The 21,031-nt window shown below is 50.2% G+C and overlaps 6 protein-coding genes across 6 annotated transcripts; 1 reads left to right on the top strand and 5 right to left on the bottom strand.

Annotated features, from left to right (window-relative positions):
- Positions 1-638: 638 nt before the first annotated feature.
- N7496_002454 (DUF3433 domain-containing protein) lies at positions 639-4,136 on the bottom strand (the record flags this gene model as incomplete). The annotated part of the gene is made up of 1 exon (XM_056695385.1): positions 639-4,136. One exon carries the CDS (start codon positions 4,134-4,136, stop codon positions 639-641), a length of 3,498 nt encoding a protein of 1,165 aa, XP_056557597.1.
- Positions 4,137-8,104: 3,968 nt separating this feature from the next.
- Positions 8,105-12,319, top strand: N7496_002453 (PE repeat family protein; the record flags this gene model as incomplete). Its single annotated transcript, XM_056695384.1, has 3 exons — positions 8,105-8,375; positions 8,469-8,729; positions 8,781-12,319. 3 exons carry the CDS (start codon positions 8,105-8,107, stop codon positions 12,317-12,319), a joined length of 4,071 nt encoding a protein of 1,356 aa, XP_056557596.1.
- Positions 12,320-12,814: 495 nt separating this feature from the next.
- N7496_002452 (uncharacterized protein) lies at positions 12,815-14,242 on the bottom strand (the record flags this gene model as incomplete). The annotated part of the gene is made up of 3 exons (XM_056695383.1): positions 12,815-13,534; positions 13,594-13,912; positions 13,980-14,242. The coding sequence occupies 3 exons, from the start codon at positions 14,240-14,242 to the stop codon at positions 12,815-12,817; spliced, it is 1,302 nt and encodes a 433-aa protein (XP_056557595.1).
- Positions 14,243-15,079: 837 nt separating this feature from the next.
- Positions 15,080-15,654, bottom strand: N7496_002451 (uncharacterized protein; the record flags this gene model as incomplete). Its single annotated transcript, XM_056695382.1, has 2 exons — positions 15,080-15,423; positions 15,480-15,654. The coding sequence occupies 2 exons, from the start codon at positions 15,652-15,654 to the stop codon at positions 15,080-15,082; spliced, it is 519 nt and encodes a 172-aa protein (XP_056557594.1).
- Positions 15,655-16,280: 626 nt separating this feature from the next.
- On the bottom strand, positions 16,281-17,066 carry N7496_002450 (glyoxalase 3; the record flags this gene model as incomplete). Its single annotated transcript, XM_056695381.1, has 2 exons — positions 16,281-16,405; positions 16,472-17,066. 2 exons carry the CDS (start codon positions 17,064-17,066, stop codon positions 16,281-16,283), a joined length of 720 nt encoding a protein of 239 aa, XP_056557593.1.
- Positions 17,067-17,810: 744 nt separating this feature from the next.
- N7496_002449 (fungal specific transcription factor domain-containing protein) lies at positions 17,811-19,502 on the bottom strand (the record flags this gene model as incomplete). The annotated part of the gene is made up of 1 exon (XM_056695380.1): positions 17,811-19,502. The coding sequence occupies one exon, from the start codon at positions 19,500-19,502 to the stop codon at positions 17,811-17,813; it is 1,692 nt and encodes a 563-aa protein (XP_056557592.1).
- Between the last annotated feature and the right edge of the window lie 1,529 nt (positions 19,503-21,031).

The following is a 21,031-nucleotide window of genomic DNA, read 5'->3' as shown; positions in this document are numbered from 1 at the left end:
CTTTAAGGCTGGATCATTCGACAGACCGTGGGACTCTTCCCATACTCGCATACGTTCACACGCCATATTTATATCCTTGCTGCCGTGCTCCTTTACTCTCCAGCTTTTCCTGTTGAGTGATTGAGGGTTCCTGGTGGCGCCTTTTCTCTACTTGCTTTTTGGCGCCGGTCTCTGTTCCGTACGCGGATGGATACACGCCGAAGCCCTCCCGATGTGGATGATACCCATTACCAGATTATCATTATGACCATGAATAGATGAAGTGATGATTCCATCGTGGCCTTCTTTTTATTGAAGTAATAAGAAGCTCATCAGTAAAACCATTGAATCAGTCTCTTGATTTGTCTTTTAAGGCACAACTAAGAAGGTGATTTAGAAGTATAGTCCTCCACTGTCTATGCCTATACATAATCGCTGCTCGCGGATAATCTTAATTATCATTGTACCATTTTATACTCGTAAGGTTTCTAATTAGAGGTAGAGTCGTAGGGTCACGTAAGTCTCTTTTAGTGCCATAAGTATGATCCTTCAAGAAACAGTATCAAATGATGGAATTTTGATCAATACAAAATGGAAGAAGAGCTTCGCCTCTCAAGTACGGTCATTCCCGTGCTTTCCTTTTCCTACTAAGTTACTGGTCATGGATCCATATCCTTCACTGGAGGACCACGATGATAGATAGTCAAGTCCCTATCCCCCTTCTCCGTATTGTATGACTTGAACGAATCCGATGCCGAGTCGGCATTCTGCCGACCAAGGAAGAACTGTGAGCCTGCGGGAAAAGAAAATTTGTTGGGGTCTTTTTCAAGCGGTTGATACCAGCTTAAGAAATTTGATTCTGCCAACAAACTTGCCCGAGCTGCAATGCTAGAGGGTCTCTTAGGCAGAATGTGATCTGTGTTCATAAGGACGGTACCCAAGACACCCAATATGAGCATAGACCCAAGTAGACCTTCCAATATTCTCGCCGATGTGGCATCTTCAACCAGGCGGAGGCGACTTCTGAGGAACACATTTCCAGGTAATGGGTCCTCTAGCGTGGCATTCCGGCTTGCATTGTTATATTGTAATGCATTCAAGATGCCGGCTTGAAATTTGATGGCTTTGGCAACCTTTTCGGTTTGACTCGCCTCACCGAGATTCTCCTGGGGAATGGCCCACCTTCCCTTAATCAATGCTGTGAAAAAGGCGTTCAAATACCCATCTGTTGAGAAGAAGTATTGCGACCAAGTTCCATCTGGTACCCATATGTCAAGCGGTGTGGCCGAAGAATCATTTGGAGCTGGGGCGTGATCCTCGGAGATGTCGAAATCCGGAAGTTGAAACCGAGTCAGGGTATTAATAGTCTCAGCGGCACTATTGCATGACATGGCTGCTAGGTTTTTGAGTGAGCCGTTTTCAACTTGCCCCCAGTAGTAAGCTGTTGGATAAACGGGATCTGTCATGCTATTATTAGGATCATCGAAAGTGCAGGACATTTGAAAACCGTATCCAAAGTAAGCGTTATTTGGAAGTTGGACTGTCACTCCGTTTCCAGCCCATGTTTCATTTACACGATATGGGGGGCATCTTATCTTTGGCATGTTCAGATGGAGTTCATGAAATGTCTGGTTCAGCTTTCTGAATGTGTGATTCACCCCAGAGCCTGTTTGTAGCACGCAAATAGGCGTTGCTCTCAATGCAGGAACCCAAAGGTCCACGAAAGAATCTTCGGTGAGATTGGCTGCTAGAGAAGCATTCAATGAAAGTTTTGGGAAGACAAGGTTCCCATAGGTCCAGCGAGGAAAGCTGAGATTCTGCTGGACAATGGCATCGGCGATCGGAGGAAGGGTTGGACCCTGCCAGGTGTTCTGGCTACTCAAATAGCGGAAATTATCTTGGGGTGTGAAGTTTGCATTGACATAGTACGGGACCTCAATCGCAGAGAAAAGACCGCTGGTCAAAATCGAGAGAAGCGACGTAATGAATGCAGCAAGTGTAGTCGCCAAGACAGCAAACTGTTTGGTACGAATCGAATTCAACATGACCGTCACATCCAAGGCGTCGAGAAAATTAACCGTCATGCAATCTTTGAAGGCTGCGCCAGATGGACGCTTCAGGAGAGCAAATGGGGCTAACATTCGACAATTGGAGCTCATACTTCCAAATGGAAGACCTATCATCACCATTATAAAGGAAGGAAAGACTGTCCAGGCATAATGCATGTGTTCGCCGGAGGTGATATCTCCAAGACCGTCGTTTGCCTGGGAAACCTGTAAAACAATTTCCAATGCAACGATGATCAATGCCACAGTGACAAAAGTTGTGATGCGAAAAAGCACACCGGGAAAAGGAACGGATTCTGAATTGGGACTGGCACTCTGTGGGCCGTGAAAGAGAGTAAATCCACTGGTTTCATCGTCCAAAGTATCGATGGATAACCCTTCTTGACGTTGTTTCAAACGGAACTTCTGCGATCGAAGAAGATTCTGAAGGACGGGTAGTTGCGAGACACTTGTGCCGCTGAGAAACTGACCAAAAGCTTTACTTTGCGCCATGATTGCTGCAGTTGCCGCGATGGTGTTTGGGTTCCAGGGGGTTGATGTCGTAACAGGGTCGGGAGTCCAGTATATCATCGCAATGACGAGAAAAATGACGAAAACCAAGCAGACTTCCATGAGCCGAAGTGGTAGTTGTGTCATGAAAACGCGGTTCTCCATGATAATCGCGGATCCCGTAGTCATCGAGCTGTCTTTCTGGACCAGTCCTTTGTTCATGTACTGGGCAGACATGGCACGATAGTAGGAAGAGGCCACATTATTGAGGACATCCTCCAAGAGGAGGCTGCGAATGCTCCCACTGAGGCCCACGGCCCACGAGCCCATTTTCAGAGCATCGTCAATATAAGACGCATCAACGTCGAAAGGGTTGGGAGAGGCGCTAGCTGAAGATTCAGCAAGGTCATTCTTAGCCCCGTAGACACTTTGAGCAATGTCCCACGCCGTTATACCCGGAAGAGTGGCGTTCTTGGATCCTGTCAATTCGAAACGAATATCCGAGGACGATTCTGATATATTCTTTGTAGCATCCATGTCGACAACGGCATATGTTGGTTTGCAAATCAACTGAGTTGGATTTTCAATTATGATGCCCGTAACGTCATATGGTTCTGTCGAGGGTGGGGTACTGACAGCGGCTGCGACAACAGCGATACGCATGCCGTCAAGTCCCGTCGAATTTTCACATCTTCCCTCCCTGAACAGTCCCATGTAGGTTGAATATCCCGCAATGGGTACTTTTGGCCAGTCGAGCTTGACATTCATGCAAGAAGACGTACTGATGATAATACTTCCATTGATATTCACCTGAGTATCAACCATGACGGCAGATTCACAATTCAGCTCTGCCGCTAGGACTTTGATAGGAGCGGTAACACTTGCTCCAGAAGAGATATTTGGAGCCGAGAACTGCTGGAATGCAAAATTGGCGTTGGTTCCGCCGGGATAGCTTCCGTTGTATAAGGTGACACCTTGGACAATATCTCGTGGCGTTTCTCCACCAGCGTTAAACTTGGGATCTTCACTAGTGAAATAGTCGTGTAACAGGATTGGAATATTATCCACATTCACCTGAACTTCTTGCAATAAGAATAAGCCAGTTGAAATTGTAATGAGAAGGCTGAGAAGCAGGGAACAAGACACCCCTGCAGCCACAATGAAGTGTTTATTGTGGATAGCCCTTTTCAACGCAATTGGCGGCATCTCGGTGATATAATCCAGGAGCACACTCTTGTCTGCTACCTGGGGGCTCTCATGCATTGATTGCCATGGTCTGTTTTGTTTTGCTTGGAAGTCGACTCTCGACCAAAAGGCAGCAACGATAGTCAGGATGGCGGTGGGACAGTAAGTCCAAATGTAGTGGAGATCTTCGGTGGATGAAGCGATACCTTGATTGACTTGGGAGACATGATTGAGAAACTCCAGTCCCGCGATGGCAGCACAGAATGCAATCAAAAATATAATCAAAATTCGGCGTTGAAGATAGAAAGGCCGCCACCCAGAATATTGGCCCTTGTCGCTCTGTTGTGAACACTGACTTTGATCTCCAGGATTATCTTTTGGTACGAGGCTTTTGAAGTATGAAAGGAGTTTGGACATTGCTGCCTGCCAGATTTCATGGTATGAAGTGGAGAAGATGCCTGCAAGAGACTATCTGGGACAGAGCCCTATTTTTGAGGGGTTGGACCCTGACCCCGTAGACCCTGGAAGAACACGATCGATATCGTGCATCAATCACTTGAAACAGAGGACCCTTAATAAATACTGTCGTATGGGCACCGTCAGTGTGGTAAGCCGCTGTAGATTTACCTTTTTTCCGGCGCGGGCGCATAGAGCAACCCTAGGATTGGCCTTTTATATCGGGCGCTTACCTGAAGGAGTTGGGGCGCTTAGGGTGGAAGCAATAAATTCATGAGGCTGAGCTCGAGTGAGATTTCAGGGTCCCGAGGCTGAACATTAATTATCTAAAAGCCTCAAGATCCTCCTATTTAAAAAAGCCTTTATTTTGTTTAGATATAGTCAATGGTTGAATGGGCAGTTTTCCCCTGCATATAAGTACAAGATGAAATAAGGGATGAGAAAAAACATGAGATCAGTATGGTGTAAGATCACAACTCAGCCAAGAACCATGCTATTCAGGCAGTAATAAATAAATCCAGCGATCATGATCAGGATTATTAAGTGTATGCGGGCCTGAACATAATTTCCCGCCCTCGAGATAGCCGCTAGTAGGCCCCGAGAAGGTCTCTTAACTAGTTATCAGCCTCTTAACCGGATTTCCGTTTTTCCATTATGGATGTACACTCACAATGCTCACCCAGATTAGATGGCGCTAATGGAGCGCCTATATCAGAGTATTCCTCTCGGTCGCCCTGGATAACGGATACACCACCGCGTAGGAGGTAGTAGCCGATTCCATAAGTGAAGAAAAAACCAACGATCAAAGCTTCAAGCCGGACGGTATCATACATCTTCGAAAGTGAAAGAACTGAACATCGTCTGCATTTATATTTTAAGTGCATCTCTCACCCGTTACAATCACATTCTTCGGAAGTGTATCTTTCAAAGACTATACATCGAAGGAAACCCCCACGGCCTAGAGCATAGTAACATCCTTAGGAGTGCAAAAAATTTGAACATGAGATCCATTTTTTAACATTACCCTATACTGAAAGATAGGCTTCACGTCTATCGAGAGGGTGATATCTGGCAGATATTTCTTGAAAAAGAAAATGTTCAATGTGTGACAGGGCTCCAAGTTGCCAGGAGGCACTACATCTCTAGAATTATCCAAATATGCCTTCTGGGTGTTAGCTCAAAAGACTTGACATACTTTGGAGCTTTTCTAGTATTCCTGGGGAATTGGGACTCCTTTTCATATTCAGACGGGAGTGGAGATGGATATCTGATGTGCCTCAATTTTTATCTCGCTAGGTGATGGTGATATATATTCACGCTGGGTTTTACCGTCACGAAGTCCGGATGATCGGGTAATTGGATTCCAACCGGGCCATCGAGGTACAATTTTAGTCTTTCTTGCTTGTTGATTGAGGTGAACAGTTTCTGAGTTAGATTCAAGACCCAGAATCAGGAGATTGACCTGACGGAGAAAGTGACAAGCCACATAGTCTTGAACATTTAGGCTGAAGCCGCTTGAAAGAGGTCCATGACTGGAAGATATATTTTAGCGTAGTTTCATTATTTTGGATAACTATATCGTTCCAAGGTATGCAACTCCCACTATGACAGATAATGAAGACTGTGGTATACTTAGTGTGACGCTTTGAAGGCTGTCTTTGTCCCAGCCATGCTGCTCCTTGTAACATCAGTAGATTCTTATTTGATCTCAGACCAAACACTGACATGGATGTACTAGGTAGGAATCGTTTCCAAATGGATCTCGTGACTCGCAGGCTCTATGCAAAGGTCTCACATTGTGGTTGAAGCGACTGCATTCTTCCACTTACCCCTGCCTTGGACAAGTAAGATTATTCACTCAAACTTAGTTCGAATCCTGAGTATTTTGTCTTTCCTAGTTCGATGTATGAACAGCCAGGCGCCATGCATTCTGTTCTCCGAATCACACGCCGTAGTATATCAAAGCTCTACTAAGGTCTGCCAGCAATAATTTCTATCTTTGGCATGAATGTCAATTGGACATATGTCTCCTCGAGTCACTCTCTCCTTGGTAGTTCACTGCATGTCATTGACGATTCCCCGAGCCATGGGCCACTCGCAATTGGCCAATAGTAAGCGTGGCATGGATGTTCGGCCCGTTGCAGGGATTTGGGCAGTCAGTTGACCCAAATTTGGAACGGAAACGAAGCTTAAGGAACAGATCGAAAAACAGGGCGTTCGGGGGCGCGGGTCGTGCCGTCGCGAGAACCGTGGGAAAATAGTCGACGCTTAGCAGTTAGTAGTAGTGAGCAGTTTAGCACTAGTTTTTAAGGCATGCATGCACCTCTTTTCGGACTCGGAGGAGGCCACGATAAGGAGTAAAGGCGATCACCGTCCTCGAAGCCCAAGTTTCAAAGTTGACTTGTGATCAGATTACCCAATTCCCGAGAAGGACGTGGTGGAATGACACTGGTTGGACTGGTGAGGCGTCACCTGATCCGGCCCAACTCCAAGTCCTCGTCCAGTCCTCGTTGCACCACTTCCCCTCTCTGCAGTGCTGCATGAGACTGATGCATCATTAGTCCAGCGGTATGGAGTATGGATGATTCGATCTCCATTCTGACTACGCCCTTACCGTGGACAGCATCATCGTGAAGCAATTCGGCCTTTCACGTCTCGCGGGAGGCTGGGAGATCAGCCTGATGAAGTGTCGGTGTCGGAAAGTGGAGTCAATAGCTCCCAAGCGACTCCATCCAAACCATTTAGGGGGCAACTTGTTTGACAGATTTGACTCACTAAGCCAAGAATTCCCTTGGAAAGTTCCAATTCCTCCAACACCGCGTTTCTTCGGAGGGGGACCCTCGCCTCCGCACTGGCGCCAGGCGTGCATCCCTATTTGCCGCCGTTACCGGGGCCCATTGGGCACAAATGGGTCTGTCGACCGCATCACTTTTTTCGTTGCTCGACAGGCACCGTGACATTATTCTCGTCTCCTCCATGATGGAAGCACTGCAGGACTTTCTTCGGATTTGTCCTGGTAGAGACCATTCGAATTGACTCTTGACCCACCCTCGTTCAATGTTCCTCCCCAACCCCACGGCTACGTTGTGTGTACCATAACAGAGCAAAGACAACAGATAAAAATTTCAAACCCAATTGTACGGTGGCACCCACCCCCACTCAACATATCCATTTGGCTCCATGAAGCTGCAGGAATACCTTTCCTATCTGGACTCTGTTGCTTCCCATCTCCCAATCCCATTCCGCCATGGGATGCTTGCTCCTGCAGCATCCTCCGAGCGGAGACTGTGCTGCCTTCATCCGGCCCTAATCGAGTACCGGTACTCAATCATCCACCCAATGCTGGCCACCACTGCATGGAGACCGAGGCGACGTGGTCCAATGGCAAGCAATGCCGTCGGGCAGTTCACTAATGACGTTCAGGGCCCAATATACCACAATGTAGCGGATTGTTGTCCTAACCTACCCGGATAGCGGACGAACTATTATACGCTGCCTCGCAATGGCTGTCCAATACAATCCCTTCGTCTCCAGAGAAACAAGCATATGCTTCTTTCCCGTTCTGTTTTCTAATACATCGTACCTTGCCCAGTCTCTCGAGGTCTCTCAATTCTCTCTCAATCTTTTGTCACTTTCGTCTTCCCTTGTGGTTCCATTCCGACCCCCTTTACCCTGCATCAAAAGCCTGACAGCGGCTTGTCACTCCCTTATTGTTCCGTTACTTCGGCGCATCACGCGCCAGTCAGCATCGTCCACACCTTGATATATGATACGTCATTGATCCGAGGACATGGCCGGAAAAAACAAAAAGAAGAAGAATAAGAACAACAATAACAACCGCCTTCCCGTCGGTGCAACCAACTCAAGTCCTGAGACTACAGACCTCCCAGAAGAGCCCGCCCCGGAGTCGGTGGCCGTAGGCTCCGAAGATGAGCTCGCAAAACTTCCAGTATGCCCAGCTCCCTAAATATACGTATCACTCCTTCGAAAAGCGATACCAGTCTTTCGATCGGAGCACGTTACAATTTTCATATTATCCCGTCGTCTCGAACACTAGTGGTCTGACGGGGGGCAAGGTCCAGGACAACAACGAGCCCAGTGCTACCGAGCCAGCGCAAGAACCAGCCCCTGCTGCTGAAGTCAAGGCAGAGGAGCCCTCGAGCTCTCCGGATGAAAGCTCATCGACACCTGAGCCTGCAGGTAAGTACATTGACCTCGACCCTGACTTGTATATCAATGGTCAAGGGGAACCTTGCTTGTGCCGTATAACATTCGCTCACTGGGAGTATACAGAATCCTCCGAGGCAACGACGCCTCCGGCAGATGAGCCACCTGCTGAAGCCACCGATGCATCAGGCGAGGATGCAAAAGTGGACACTCAGGACGCAGCCGCCGCCGATGAAGCTACTCCGAGTCCAGAAGGCGAAGGCGCTCCAGATGAAGCCGCCGCGGAGCCCCCTGCGGAAGGTGCAGAGCCTGAAAAGGCCGACGAAGGCGCACCTCCGGCAGAAGACGACAGTGCGCCAAAGCCCAGCGACGAGAATGGAGGCAATGGTAAGCGCGTTCGATCACCTTTGTACATGCTGTCGACTGACAACCTTATAGACGAAGATTTTCCACCAGTTAACCCTGAGGATGGACAAGATGGAGTAGAATCGGAAAAGGAGGAAGCGGCAAAGCAAGCTGCTGAAGACGCCGAGGAAGCTCTGTCTCAAGCAGACGACGAGAAGAAAGATCCTCCAGCCGATGACGCCCCAGCGGGAGACGCTCCAGCTGAAGAATCCCCTGCTGCAGAAGCCCCAGCCGAGGAAGCCCCAGCTGATACCCCAGCCGAAAATGGTTCAGATGACACCAAAGCAGAAGAGCCTGCATCCCAGGAAGATACACCTGATGCTGCTACGGAAGAAACCCCTGCTGAAGAGCCCGCTGCCGATAAACCGGAAGATTCAGGAGATGGTGCTGCCCAGGCCGACGAGCCGTCTGCAACAGAAGCTCCTCTAGCCCCGGAAGCCAGCCCTGAAGCCGAAGAGGCCGCTCCCGCTGAAGAGGCCGCTCTAACAGAAACGCCAGAAGCCGAGGCCAAAGCGGACGAGGAGTCCCCTGCTGAAGCGAGTCCTCCTCCCGAAGAGCCCGCGGAGGAACCCACAACTCAGTCCAAGAAGGCTAAAAAGAACTCCAAGAAGAAGGACAAAAAGAAGAAGGGTAAAGCTGGAAAATCATCCGAGCCGGAGGAGAAACCAACCCCTGCTGCAGATCCAACTCCTGAGCCTGCAGCCGACCCTGAACCCGAGCCCGAGGCCGACAAACCCGCTTCTGATGAACCCCCAGCCGTTGAGGAGCCTACTGAGGCTGCCCCCGAGCCAGCTGCTGAACCGGCTGCCGAACCGGAGGAGACTCCTGCCGAGGCCGAAGTTAAGCCAGACGATGCTGCGGCTGATTCCACCGAGACCGTCGCAGCAGCTGAGCCCGACAGCACTGCGCCTGCAGCAAAACCCGAGGCACAGGCTGAGCCTGCTAATGAGCCTGAGACTACGGCGACAGAAGAGCCTGCAGCAGCCGAAGCCCCCCAGGACGAAACACCAGACGCTCCTGCGGACGACACGCCCCCCGAGCCGGCAAAGGAGGAAACCACCGAGGAACCTGCCGCAGCAGAGCCCGAAGCAGAAGCACAGCCCGAGCCCGAGCCGACAGTAGATACACCCGCAGAAGAAGCACCGAAGGAGGAATCACCCGCCGACGACGCGCCTGTTGAACCACCTGCCGAAGAATCGACACCAGAACCAACCTCGGACGAAGCACCTGCGGCTGAAGCATCAGCCACGGAGCCAGATGCAGAGGAGCCCGTCGACGAAGCCGCTAGTGCAGAACTCGCTGAAGAGCCCGTCGAGGAGCCTGTCGTCGAGAAGGAAGCCGAAGAAGCCCCAGTCGAGACTGCTCAGGCAGAGGAGACGCCTGCTCCGGAGGAACCTGCTGCCGAAGAAGCACCCGCTGCTGAAGAGGCTCCCGCTGAGGAATCATCTACCAAGGAGCTCGCTGCCGAAGAGTCACCGGCAGACGATCCGAAGCCCGAAGATTCCCCCAAGGAAGACCCTCCCGAGGAGCCTACCACTGAGGCTGCTCCAGCCGAAGAGCCCGTTGCCGAGGAATCGACTGAGAATGCACCGGAACCTGCCGCTGAGGAGGTTGCGGCTCAAGAAGAACCGGCACCGGTAGAAGAAGCCCCTGCCGCTGAACCTGCTGCCGAGCCCGAGCCTGCTGCTGAACCTGTTGCTGAGCCTGCTGCTGAGCCCGAGCCTGTTGCTGAGCCTGCTGCTGAGCCCGAGCCCGCTGCTGAGCCTGAGCCTGTTGCTGAACCTGTTTCTGAACCTGCTGCAGAGCCTGAGCCTGCTGCTGAGCCCGAGCCTGTTGCTGAGCCTGCTGCTGACCCCGAGCCCGCTGCTGAGCCTGAGCCTGTTGCTGAACCTGTTTCTGAACCTGCTGCAGAGCCTGAGCCTGTTGCTGAGCCTGCTGCTGACCCCGAGCCCGCTGCTGAGCCCAAGCCCGCTGCTGAGCCTGAGCCTGTTGCTGAACCTGTTTCTGAACCTGCTGCAGAGCCTGAGCCTGCTGCTGAGCCTGAGCCTGCTGCTGAGCCCGAGCCTGTTGCTGAGCCTGCTGCTGACCCCGAGCCCGCTGCTGAGTCTGTTGCTGAACCTGTTTCTGAACCTGTTGCAGAGCCTGAGCCTGCTGCTGAGCCCGAGCCCGCTGCTGAGCCTGAGCCTGTTGCTGAGCCTGAGCCCGCTGCTGAGCCCGAGCCCGCTGCTGAGCCTGAGCCCGCTGCTGAGCCTGAGCCTGTTGCTGAGCCTGAGCCTGTTGCTGAGCCTGTTGCTGAACCTGTTTCTGAACCTGTTGCAGAGCCTGAGCCTGCTGCTGAGCCCGAGCCTGCCGCTGAAGCTGCTGCTGAGCCTGAACCTGAGCCTGCCGCTGTCCCCGAAGAGGCTGCACCGGAGTCCGAACAGACAAAGGAGATACCTGTAGAAGAGGCACCCGTTGAACCCGAGCCTGTACCTGCACCTGCACCCTCCGAGCCGCCTGCCGAGCCGCCTATTGAGGAGCCTGCCCCGGAACCAAGTGAGGCGCCTGCTGAACCAATTGCTCCTGTCGAAGAAGCCGCCCTAGAGGATAGCCCTCCTACAGAACTGGTGACAGAGGAGCCCGAAGAAGTCCCCTTTGCAGAAGCATCAGAACTGCCAGTAGGAGACTCTGCAGCCAGGCATAATTCTCGTCGGCGCAAGAAGCGTCCAGTGACTGAACGTGAGCGACGAAATTCTAAAACTTCTTCGGAAGGACAGAAGAAGGAGCAGCTCAAGCGTCAGAAGAGCGAACGCGGTCTGTTTACCAACCGCTGGGCAAAAGCTTTGGAAGAGGCCCGCAAACAGCACGAGGAGAAGAAGAGGGCTGAAGCCAAGCAGCAGGCCATAGCCGAAGACAAGGAGCGCAGTGGTGTTCCTCCATCGGATAGGTCTGTGAAGTCATCCAAGAGTACTTCCTCAAAGGAGAAGCTCGAGGTTTCAAAGGAGGAAGAACTTCCGGATGTTGCTGTTGCTGTTGAGGTCGAGCCCAAGCCCAAGGTCAAGCGTCGCTCATCCGAAGCAGAGCAAAGCAGATCATCCAAGGCTTCCTCGTCCTCAAAGCAGGCATCAACCTCTGCTCCCAAGCCCCGAGCCTTCTTGCGATACATGAGCAATGCTCCCATGACCAACACCAATGGACTCATCGTGCGACCCAACGGAGCTCCCAAGCCTGGGGCACCGGCTCCTGAGAAGCCCCGTCGGTCCTCCACGAGTCAGAGTCATAGCAGTGGTAACCAGGAGCGTTCTTCAAACGAGGAGAAGCGATCCAGTGGTCGGTCGGAGAAGGAGAAGTCGCATTCTCGACGCGAAGACGACCCTGCTCGTCGTGAGAGGAGGAGTCGACGACGCAGCTCCGTTGAAGCCGAGGTCAGCAAGCCCGATGATCGCGAGAAGAAACCCGAGGGCTCTCGTCGCACACACCAGAGCAGCAAGGACAAAGAGGTTCGTGCTCATCGCCGGCACAAGCGTGAGGAGTCTCCACCTCGAGAACAGTCTAAGCTGAAGGGTTTCTTGAGAGCTATCGCTGCTCACTAAACGCGTACAGCTGATTCTCGTCCCGTATGAGGTGGATTTGTTGTGAGATTTGGTATTTGATGATGATATGTGATGTGACTTTTTGAGATATGCGTTATCAGAGATGTATGATGTTATGGTTGCATGGAGGAGAGCGAGCATTTCCGGAGTCCTGTCTTTTCTTGTCACGATGAGACTGAGCTCTATCATCCAGACTGTTAAATATAGCCACCATTCTTTTTGCTTTCATGTCTTACTATCAAATCAAAGGGTCAGATTATCCTGACAAACTTATCGATCAGTGTTTTGGTGATTCCAATCCAGTAAATCCTAGTTTCAACTAGACTCACTCGACAATGCACATTCATTCGTCGACTACGCTATGCAGACAGAATGCCCGTGAATACACTCGTCGCCATCAAAATCTAGACTATGCAAGTCGCCCATGATGCAATAAACCAAAATATACCCAAGATGCAAAGCTATATACCTAGCTCGTTATAATTACCATTGCCATTACCCAAGCTCAACCTCATTATACGCCGGAATCACTCTCGAACACCATCCACACCACGCCCGATGCAAGCGTTTCTCTTCACGCCTAAGATAACTCCCCGACTCCCGCTCATGCTCATACTCCACCACACAAGCACCCACCATAACCCTCTTCTTAGCCTTATGCTTCATCAGTCCACCCAACCCAATGACTTCCTGGCGGAAGTACCCCGGTTCCTCGTCATCATGACTATCCGTCGAGACCAGCTCGTGATGATGCGATGGGTGACTAGGAGGGCTGTGGCCGGGACTACTGGTATCACTCGACCCTTCGTCGACTTCGCAGTCGACCTCTAGCTCGATTTCTTTCGCGGCGAGACAGGCTTCGCCACGACCGCATTTCACGCCCTGGCTACCCTCGCCAATGCCGGTGCCGAGTCCACCACCGAGGTATGTGCTGTATCGGGTGCGCCAGGCCCAAACACGGCGGTATGTGGTGTCGTTGCTGCGCAGGGTCTGTCCGCATTGTTGGCACAGCCAAAGAGCGTCGTTGCAATTGCATATTCCGGTGCTGCGTGCAACTTCTCCTGCCACGGTGGCTTGGTTGTCAATATCGGAGATGCCCATGTCGGGGGCCGTCTGGGAGAGGTGGTAGGAGAGCGGTGCTTTGCGGCAGGGTTGGCAAAGCCGACGAATGCGACCGTTCATAGCGGTTTGGGAGGGGGGTTTAATCGTGCAATTCTATTCCGAGTCGGTTATCTTCTGTCTTACCCTCATAGTCGTGTTTGGGAAGGACATACCCTGCATACGACCTTGCTGCAGCGTCGACACTCGCCGACCATGTCGCGTGCGCATCTGCCCACTTTCCCACGCGACATACGGCCTGGCCCCCCACTGCTCTGGCTCAGCAGCTGCAGTACTGATTTGACGCTATTCGGAATGATGGCATTGCCGTCCAGCATATCTGCGACGGTCTCGATATACTCATTTTCACAACGCAGTGTCTCCCGGACGAGCTGGTGCCGGAACTGCGCGAGGTTGACATGGAACTGGCGACATGTTCGAGATAAAGCGTGGAGGGTATTTAAATCGACGGCGCGAGCGATTTCCTTGACGATGCTATAGAAGGGGGCGTCGGTGTTAGTGACGGGTTACGTGGGGAAGAACGCGCTAGGGATCCACATACGGGTAACAGCTCAAGGCAGCCGAGAAGGCATTCCGGTTCGGATTGTCGACCTCGGGCGCTTTGTTGGCCAGGGGATCTGCCGAGTCTGTATCGCGGTCTTCATCGGACGAGGTAGGCGAGGGTAAGAGTTCGCAGGACTCGGTGGTTGCAATGGGTGCGACCGTCAGTTTGGGCGGGAAGGGCTTCTCCAAAGAGAGCGCGGATCCGTGATGATGATGCTCAGAGAAGGAGTCATCGCGATCTAGGTCGACAAACACCACCATGCTGTTACTGCCATCGGAGGCTTGTTGCAAGATCAGATGAATCAGCACATCAGATAAGATGAAAGATCTTTTAGAGATCTCCTAAGGAGTGGGCGTTTTATAGGTCCCGGTGGGTTTCAAGTGGAGGGCGGCAGTCGCGTTCCGAGTCGGATGATGTACGACTTTTGAGGGATTTGATTCTCCGTTCTTCGGGTAATTATTACGCCCTGCAAAGCAGACTGACTAACGAATGGACTGGTAGATCCTGTCGGTGGACGAAAGGATATGATGCGGGGTTGAAAAAGGTACAGAGTAGATTTGAAGCTGGTGAGATTGGGCGATGATGACATTTCCCCCCTCTTTCCCCCTCTCTCGTGCCCAGTTTGGAGATAAGATTCCCCGCGAGGAGTTTAAGGTTTTTGATTCACACGACTACGATAGATAATTCATGTAAATTCAATTGTACCAGCTATCTACCTTGTTTTGCGCAATAGCAATGCAGAAGGATACAAGCAGCAGCAGTTGGAGCGGTGTGGCTATAGTTCTTGCAGGCTGTATCCCCTTGATTGCTTAGCCAGCTACCAATATCTGAATCATAAGCTCCTGCTGTCGTGAAATTTGAACTACACAAGACATTATAGATATCATACTCCACCCAAAATCATGGGTGATGAGCCTACACGTGGCCAATAGAAAACACGTGGAATGGTGTGTATTGGTAAGTGTAGATAGCGAAGCTAAAGAAGAAGACAATCCACCAGCTAATTGGGCCATACAAATAGATGACTCAATAATGAACAAGAGCAGAAGGATCCTAAAAGGCGATAGGCCGCTCATTCGGCTCCTCCCTTTATCATACTACTCCATTCCCAACCTCCACACAATCACAGCAACTATAGTAGCCACAATAGAAGCAGGTATCATGGACCAAGGTATCAACAAGCCGACCATCGCCGTGCTTGTCAAAGTGGCAAAGATACCACCGGCAGGAGTGAAGCCACCATACATCCAAGATTGAAAAGCTGCTGCTGCGGAGCCTGTCGTTTCAAAACGAATTAGCTTAGTGGGCTCTTCGGCGCTTAATGTAAAGGGCGGATTTGCCAGACCTGCAGCAATGCCTACAGGACCGAATCCTAGGCAAAAGATGATAATCATGACTACCGTAAATGTGATCCACCATGCAGTAATAATTGTGAGAATGTCTTTCACTGCTATTAGTATCATACCTAGTATCAAGTACAAAGTTGAATCTACTCACCAGGACGTAATAGCCACTCCCAGATTTGGGTAAACCATTCTGGCAATGTCTCCGTGAAAAATATCGACACGGAAGAGGCCAGGGAACCACTGATGATAATTTGATATATCCTATCCTTGAGACTCTCGACCTGCGTGAAGTCGAGGCTCGTGATAAACAAGCTAGCGGGTGGCATCTTCGGCTTGGCGGGAGCGATGGAGCTAAATTAGAAGATACGCAATGTTGAAATGACTCTGGGTGGGTTTATTTATGCCTCACAATCTAGACAAGGCTTTCAACAGTCTTCCAAATAGAGATAGGCCTGGTGGGACACAGTTGATGAGGCTCACCCCTGTTGGCGCCAGTTTTCCTTGTTTGGTTGGACCAACGGCGCTGAGAGGGGAGTATGGGGCCAAGATAAGCGCCTATGCACAATGAAGAATGATAGCAATAGCTGCAACAGCATAGCCCGGTCTCGCTGTGATGAGACACAGAAGCGACGAATATGCAGCGGCTAGGTAGGGTTGAAGAGACTATGAACCACGCAGTTGTCGTTGAACCCAATTATTACTCTAGATAGCATTTTTATGAAGGGATTTGCACAGTCATATCAATATTATGAATGTATTTTATATAATGGGTCAAAATTTCGCTAATGTACCGTGGTCTCGCTCCAAATAAAGTGTCCGTGGACTTGTCAAATGGGTTGGTTCCCTCGCGGATAAAAGACTAACGGAACAAGAGAACGTTTCAACCCCCGTGCGGAGAGCTATCACAGTCTCCATAGCCTACCCCATAGATACTTTTCGATAAAAAGTTGAATCACAAGGTCTCAAAAACAGCAACCGCAGCCTTTGCAGTTGACGAGGCGCTGGCGGGGTTCTGGCCTGTCACCAAGCGCCCGTCAACAACGTGAAAGTCATCCCAAATTCCAGCGGAGCGCTCATCTAAATTGAAATTAGTCTTCAACTCTCGAAAAATTAATATCTTTTCAATGTTAAAGCATGACTTACAGGTAGCGCCGAGTCGACTGGCAACTTCCTCGACCATCTCGGAATTCCAAGCCCGAAGCTCAGCCATAATTCCCATAGTGTCCTCGGCCTCACTGGTAAACCCAGTAATCTTTCTGCCCTTGATAATAGGCTCACCAGTCGCCTTATCAATGATATTGGCAAAGATGGCAGGGCCGTGGCATACAGAGGCAACAACACCGCCGTTTGCCCAGACTTCCTCGGCAATCTTCTGCAAAGAAGATGCCGTCGGGTAATCGATCAAAGCAGCATGGCCAGCAGAGGCATAGAAAAGACCATACTGAGACTTATCCAAGTCGGCAGCCTTTTTCATGTTATCCAACTTTTGGCGGAAGGCACTGTTGGGGTCGTTCCAGGTCTTCAGATCGTCGCCATTGAGGAAGTCTGGCTGTTGGGAGAGCCAGTCCGGAGTGTATGAACCGGTCTCGGAGGCAAGATCGACCTCAAATCCAGCGGCAACGAGGACATTGAATGGATGAAGAGCTTCACTGATGAAGAGTCCGGTGGTCTCTTTGCCTTGGAAAAGAGTGGCCTGGGCCGAAGTGATGCTGATGAGGGCCTTGCGAGCGGGAGACATTTTGAATTTGAAAGTGTTGGGAGTGGTAGAAGTTTGAAGAACTTGGAGTGGAAGATGATTCTTGTAGTAGAAAGAAGCTGTGATGCTGTGTGATTCTGATGGTCATAAAGTGCAGAAGACATGGCAATTTATAGATCTTGTCGTCCATAGTTCTAGGGTGGGAGGCTCAGCTCCGTAACTCCGTCACTCCGTCACCCCGCAACTCCGCAGCTCCGGCTCACTGCATGTCGAGCCAGGTAGGCCCATTTATCAGCCATCAATATGTGGAGCCTGCGTCAAATTTAATCTATCAGATGCAATCAGCATCCAATTGTATATTCCTTGGTAATCAGTTGAATCCTTCCAGGGCTTCTTGCTTCTAGGCTTGCCTTGTACGGTGCACTAAGCCGGTGGACTCCGCAACTCCGTGCCTCCACCAAACATCAAGATAGCCTAAGAGGATTGTCTACCAGATATTAATAATCATAAACAATAACTACCGGAGGAACATCGGATTATAGATTTCGGGTCGGTCTAGAGCCGCACACCTTAATTTCCCAACGTGATAACGGGATGAAGCAATAAGCATGCCAAATTCGCTAGAAAAATGACCGCATGGGTCTTGTTCCCCAATGGATGCGAAGATGTAGTAGCGTATCAAAGGGCCATTGAGGTATGGTTAGAGTAGGTCATTTCTGTGTTTTTGTAGGTCAATTATAGCCTTGGTAGCAATGATATTTCCATAAAGTCTAGACGGTTCGTCTCTCATAGTTCCGCTTGAAATTGCGACGAAAGGTCAAGATCAGGCCATAGCGCATCTACACTGTTCCAGAAATCAATATCGACGGCCATATCAAACAAGTTGAAATCTGGTACGTCAAAAAGACCCTGCGATGGTATGCTCTGGTCAACGGGATCTGAAAATGAGGAGTTGGCCTCAAAATCTTGGGAGACGATCAGATTGTCGTACTCCAGCTGACTGGAATTTGCGAGGCCCTCGATTTTGACAGATAAATCACGAACTATTTTCGCCGCGTTTGCTGCAACGGAAAACTTGGCGCCAAAATTATCGAAAACCAAGGTGGCCAGTTCGATAGCATGTTTGGCCCGGCTGTATAATGTCGAAGACGGGAACAACATCACAAAACCAACAAGAGTCATAACTGAATTCCACTGACAGAAGAAGGCTTCGTGCCATCCGTCAAGAATTGATGACTCAGTCAGCGCTTGATGCGTGATTATTGTCAACATTATGGCATGGGAAGCGCATCTCATGGCAAGTTCTTCTGCCATTGACCCACCGGGAGGCTTCAGGCTGAAGGATATGAAATGTCGATAAAGATTTACGCTGAGGTGATGATATGTGTGTTCGAGGAGCAAGCGTTGTCGCTGCAGCCAAGGTGGTGTGAATGGTTCAAGTTTTATGGAGGTAAAGTCTGTGGATATGGGTTGACCGTTGTTTTGTCGCTTCAGCTTGAGAGATTCAGGGACACCATCAACCCATTCGCGAAGGCTCTGGGTATGTGCCTGCAGAACCTCCGCGCTGGAGTTTTGCGCTTCATGATTAGCCCATAAAGCCCGGCCTCCTTGTAGATAAACGTCGTGATCATAAAGGTCCGTGTAGGCTGTCCGAATCTTGAAGTAAAGCTGGACTGTGTGTAGATTATGGCTCAACCATGTGGCATTCTGTCCGATAGGTGCAAACATGGATCCAGAACTCGCAGCAGCTTCAAAAGTGTCACTGGGGAGAGATGGCATGACGTGGGAGCTAGACAACATGAAGGGACGACCAAGCTTCATTCCAGCTTTGCTGTCCATAAGATAGACTGCCCACCACAAGCGTCTGCGCATCTCTCGATCTTTTTCGGGCATGGTTGACGGGGGATCCAGGTGTAGACCAAGCATATAAGCCGTGCGTACGGCTAGGCCCACAGTACCGTCCATCATGTTATGGAATGAACCACCGCATATGTAAACTGCACACAGCAAATGGAATTGTAATGTTGATAAAGATGGGCTGTCAAGCTCAAGTGTAAGCAGCTTTTGCCCGCGCCAATAGTGCCATCGACCCGCAACTAGCGCATCTTTACCCTCGACGAGAAGTCCCTGGGTCTCTGCAGGCATCGTGGAAGTTGCGTATTGCATGCACATAGCAATTATAACATCGACAAGGGCTGAGGGCTTCCGGTCCCGGCCGCCATTCACCAAGAGAGACTGATAGTGTTTCTTGAACTGTGTCTCATCCACAATTGGAAAAAGTGAAGTGTGGTAGCTCTGCCAGAAAAGATTGATAAAATATTCCTCTTGTATGAGACTCAGGTAAACCCCCTCAAAAGGAACATCCCCGGTTGGGAGCGGGCTCGAATTTCCATGCAGGCTCGCTTCCGGTACATCTAGGAGTTTGTGATTTCTGGCTGACACAGGGTGTAAGCGATGGACAGAGTGTTCTTTTTGCATTTTGAGATTGAGAAAATCGCTAAGGCGTTGGATGAATGAATAAAGTGACGATGGGCCGAACCATGTGTCGTTAGAGGAGCGTGTCGGTCGGAATTGGATTCCACCACAGTATTTTTTCAAGCCAGGCCTAGAATGCTCTTCTCTAGATACGGGAGCCGAATGCAGTGATGGTGATGACACTGCTGGACTTGGTAGATGGTGATGGTCGGAAGCCTGCCGCTCGAGCTCTGTTTCTAATTGTTGAATTCTCCGCCTAAGGCGTGCAATTTCCTCGGAGGCTTCGGTGAGAGTTGAGGCTTTGGGTGCCCCAGTATTACTACAGTGATTTCCCCTTGCTATACACTTTGAACATGGCACCCCATTGTCGCACTTGGTGCGACGAAGTCGACAAGCATCGCACGCCCTGGCGACTTGAGCCCGTCTCTGGCGGCGTCGCACTCCCACTTGGTTTTCGGGTCCGTCGGGAGAGTTAGTCGAATCCCCAATCATGAAAGCGGCTTCAATAGTAGCAGTCGGAAGGGAAATGGCAGCCACTGCTGGGGCGCTGGGTAATCGAGGTGGGACGGAACAAATAGGGCGCCCCTCCGTCAAGCAGCATGGCACGTGATATCCCATGTGGCATATAAGTGTTTATGGAGGCCAAAAATGATAAGAGAAAGACAGGCCATATGAAGGCTCTAGTGGCATATATGGCAAATTAAAGCGCTCTCATGCCTTTGGGATGCCCTGGCCACCTTCACTGCCATCCGAATCCAATGCTAACTAATTCAAATCTCAACTAAATGTAGCTATACATCAACAAATGACCCACGCCGAGAGCTACGTTTCTCTTATCTCTTTCACCATTTATACCATACCAATCTTCAAAATATGAAATAATTGAAAAATATCTTGAGATGATGCGGCATATACACGACTTCAAACAGATTGTTCTCCCATCAACTGACATCCTCCCTTACGCTATTCTGACTATACAGAGTAGTATTTGTGCTGATAAAGTGTGGGAAAATATCAGCTATCAGAGGGTACTTTCTTACTACTTCGATCTACTCTCTTGCGATCATGCGTCAACAGAGGATATAGTTTACATGTAGTAGTAAGATAGTGTACGAAGATATCTCGGTACATATGACCACAATAAGTAAGGTCTAGGGGTAGTTGGGATCTCTTAGTCGCATTTATAGCGGCCCTAGACCCATCACTCGCTTTTCACTCAAAGGGATCGATGTAGGTAGTGTAGTAGCGACCGTGTTGCGATACGAAGTAGCCAACAGAGTGACCGCTAGTAGCAGGCAAGAACGATTTCCCAAATATTGTGAGGACAAGAGACCCTGGAAGTAGTCCCGGAACATCTACTTATCTTCTTGGCTTTGTTGTAAGAATGATTTTTCAGGGTATATTTTCATCTTATCATATAGAGTTACCCCATTTCACCTCCGTATGTTCTTAGAAAATATTGAAACAGCTTCTCTTCCAGCGTGCCAGAAAAGTGGCGGGCATAAGTAAGCCACCGTAGTATCCAGCAAAGA

The sequence above is a fragment of the Penicillium cataractarum genome (assembly GCF_028827025.1).
Source record: "Penicillium cataractarum strain IBT 29864 chromosome Unknown utg000002l, whole genome shotgun sequence".
NCBI lineage: Eukaryota > Fungi > Ascomycota > Eurotiomycetes > Eurotiales > Aspergillaceae > Penicillium > Penicillium cataractarum.
The sequence above is the reverse complement of the archived record's forward strand: the minus strand, read 5'-3'. Positions and strand labels throughout refer to the sequence as shown.